This window comes from Cebidichthys violaceus, unplaced genomic scaffold, assembly GCF_023349555.1.
Source record: "Cebidichthys violaceus isolate CVI_PGR_0920_01 unplaced genomic scaffold, fCebVio1.0.p SCAF_24, whole genome shotgun sequence".
Taxonomy (NCBI): Eukaryota; Metazoa; Chordata; class Actinopteri; order Perciformes; family Stichaeidae; genus Cebidichthys; species Cebidichthys violaceus.
In genome coordinates this window covers 949,727-952,533 of record NW_027176417.1, presented here as the reverse complement: position 1 = coordinate 952,533, position 2,807 = coordinate 949,727, and the positions used below count along the sequence as shown (strand labels likewise).

The 2,807-nt window shown below is 44.7% G+C and overlaps 1 protein-coding gene across 1 annotated transcript in view; it reads right to left on the bottom strand.

Annotated features, from left to right (window-relative positions):
* Positions 1-1,423, bottom strand: part of LOC137879066 (transmembrane protein 47-like) — a 13,217-nt gene extending 11,794 nt beyond the window's left edge. Inside the window, exon 1 of the mRNA XM_068719639.1 lies at positions 1,016-1,423. Within this exon, the coding sequence (XP_068575740.1) occupies positions 1,016-1,244 (229 nt within the window). The 5' untranslated portion in view covers positions 1,245-1,423. The remainder of the gene's footprint in view (positions 1-1,015) is intronic.
* Between the last annotated feature and the right edge of the window lie 1,384 nt (positions 1,424-2,807).

Here is a 2,807-nt window from a genome sequence, read left to right as displayed (position 1 = left end):
CAACAACAACAAATGGAGTGAGACAGTGTGAGCTCTGTATCGAGCCAGCACCTTTATTTATTTACCTCCCTCCCCTTAGGCGCAGGTAAGAGGCAACACCCAGGAGTTGGTGTACTTTAGCATGGAGGTGGGGGCTGTTCTCTAATCTAGATGGTGATCACTGTGAGCCCAAACTGCTTCTGCACATTATAGCTCCTGAGCAGCATTCATTTTGATTTTATTCTTCTATGAACATTGTTTAGTCTCACAAAATGGGAGAAAATAATCATCATCTTCTATCATGATAACAGCCAGATGATTTTTTCTTTTAACATAAATGCAACTTCAAATTGCACTTTAGAGCTGCAACTAACTTTTTCATACTTTTCAGATTAAATATGATATTCCAAATATTTCCCAGTCCAAGTTGAGGTGTTAAAATGACTTGACCCACCGACTAAAACTCAAAGATAATCTAAATATTTAAGCTGGAAGCACTGCATATATACAGTAATGCAAAAAATGACTTGAATGGATCATCAAAAATTGTTTCTGTCACAATCGTTTCAGTTCTTGACGTATTCATAAATAAAGCCTCCATGAAGGAGTGGCAGTCGGCCACGTGCGTGCCCATTAACATCAGGGTCAGTATTTACCAGGCGGCTGTGTGTTTTTTAAAAATGTCACGTCTGCAGCTTTTTGAGGATCAGAGGAGGGCTGAGAGGGAATGTGACAAGATGCACCGCCACAATAATGAGAGTGGACACCCCGGTGGGGTCACGGGTTGACTGTCAGAATGAGGCTTTGTTATGGTTGGACAGAGCCAGTGGGGAGTCTTGAGGAGTCAACAGATTATTGTCTTTGGGCTGGTTTCCTCTAAGAATGCCCTTCTTCCCTCCAGCATCATCATCCAACTCTTTGTTCTCGAGGCTCATCAAAAGCCAGAGGACATGGTAACTACCCTCTGTCCAGTGCGCGAAGGACAGGACAGATTTTTTTTTTAATTCTAAGACAATGTATAGAGACTTTTTTTTACCTGAACCCAGGGTGCTGCTGCACTGCCAGTTCTCGGTGCTCGCCGGCTTCCAGCAGGACTCCCACAGGGACAGGTAGTACTGGTCGTCGGCGGTTACCCACGCCGGGCTCATCACGGCTCCCACGTCCAGGCAGAGCGCCAGGAAGACGCACACCAGCCCGACCAGCTTCAGGGGCGTCAGCGGGGAGCCGCGCGCCGACTCGTCCGTCTCGGTGACAGCGGATGACATGGCGCGGCTGGTGAAGGAATCGGTAGAAATCCCGGGGGACGATGTCTAATGAGTGTGTGGATGTATTCCTTCCAGACGGTGCATGGATGTTTGCGAAAGTCGTGCAGAGGGAAAGTCTGAGGAGAGTGTCGGAGCTGCTGCTGGTGGTGCCGCCGCAGCCGCCTGCGTTGCCCGGTGGACGGACGCTGCGCCTGTGGGCACCGCTGCTGCCGCGCACCGTTTACAGCGCTGACGTCAAGGCTCCCAGGGATCAGCAGGTGCTACAGGGTCCTAGAGAGAGAGAGAGAGAGAGAGAGAGAGAGAGAGAGAGAGAGAGAGAGAGAGAAAAAAACCATCACGCTCATCTGGGCCATAGCTAGGAGCACAAAAATTTACCAGCCAGCAACCAAACTCTGTAAAAAAAAAATTGGTCAGTTCAGTTAGCTATACTTTAAATCTCCTCTCCCTACTTTAAAGCAGAGTCTACATGTTTCAAAGCCTACACTGTACAGGTTTGTACTGGTGGAAAATTACTTTTTCCCCAATTTTTTTTGTATTTGTTGTTAAAAAAAGTATTTTTTTAAGATATTAACTCAAAAAATATATCAAAAGCTGACATCTGAGTTTGTCAACCCCAGGTGGCAACCTCCGGTACTGCAGAATGGAGCCAATGCTGAAGTGTCTTTAAACTTGCATTCTCTCTACTGACCAGCAGGGGGCGACGCCTCTGTTGTATGGAATAGTATGAGAACATTTGATTTATTCCCACAGTAAACATTGTAAACTTGAGTTTATGGTCTCAATATCGAGTTTTAAGTCTTCTTCAATACAACATGATGTTCATTTAGTAAATTATGGCCGATTTAGAGTCAAACAGACCATAAAGCACAGTATGCTTTAGGGCGGGCTTACTGTGATTGACAGGTCGCTGCGGCTACTAGAGCTAGATCCGCGCAGATGGCGATGGCAAAGTCATCGCCATCTTATTCATAAAACAAAATAAATATCAAAGATGGCGGAGTGACTAAAACGTGGCTTCAAACATGCATTGTCACTGAGGACATGAGCCCAGCAGAGTAATATCTGATGACACCCAACAAAACGGTACATTAAGGAAAATCGATATGGTAGGAACCTATTTACAGGTGGGAACACAATAGGGGAAGTTCACCACGGTGAAAAAAGATAAAGATTTCAGAGAAATAAGGAAATAAATGAATTTATAAAATTACCTCAGTTTTTACCAAGGCAGTGCCACGATACACAGCCAACGGGCTGCACATGCTGTTTTAGCTGGGGCTTGAACCCCCACATGAGGCCTAAAGGCTGGTGGTAAAACTGATAACAGCTGATAACAACAACGGCTAATAACATTTATTTTTTTAAAAGAAGGATGACTCCATCATTAAAAAACCCTTCAGGTTTGGGAAAATTGATCCCTGGAAACACTTTTCTCACTCCATTAGCTGTTATACGTGAGTTCCAGAAAAAGAAAATTCAAGATTTCGGATTCATTATGAGATTAAACATTAAGGAGTTGAGCGAGAAGCAAAGAACAGAAGAGGAAAAAAAGAGAACAGACAC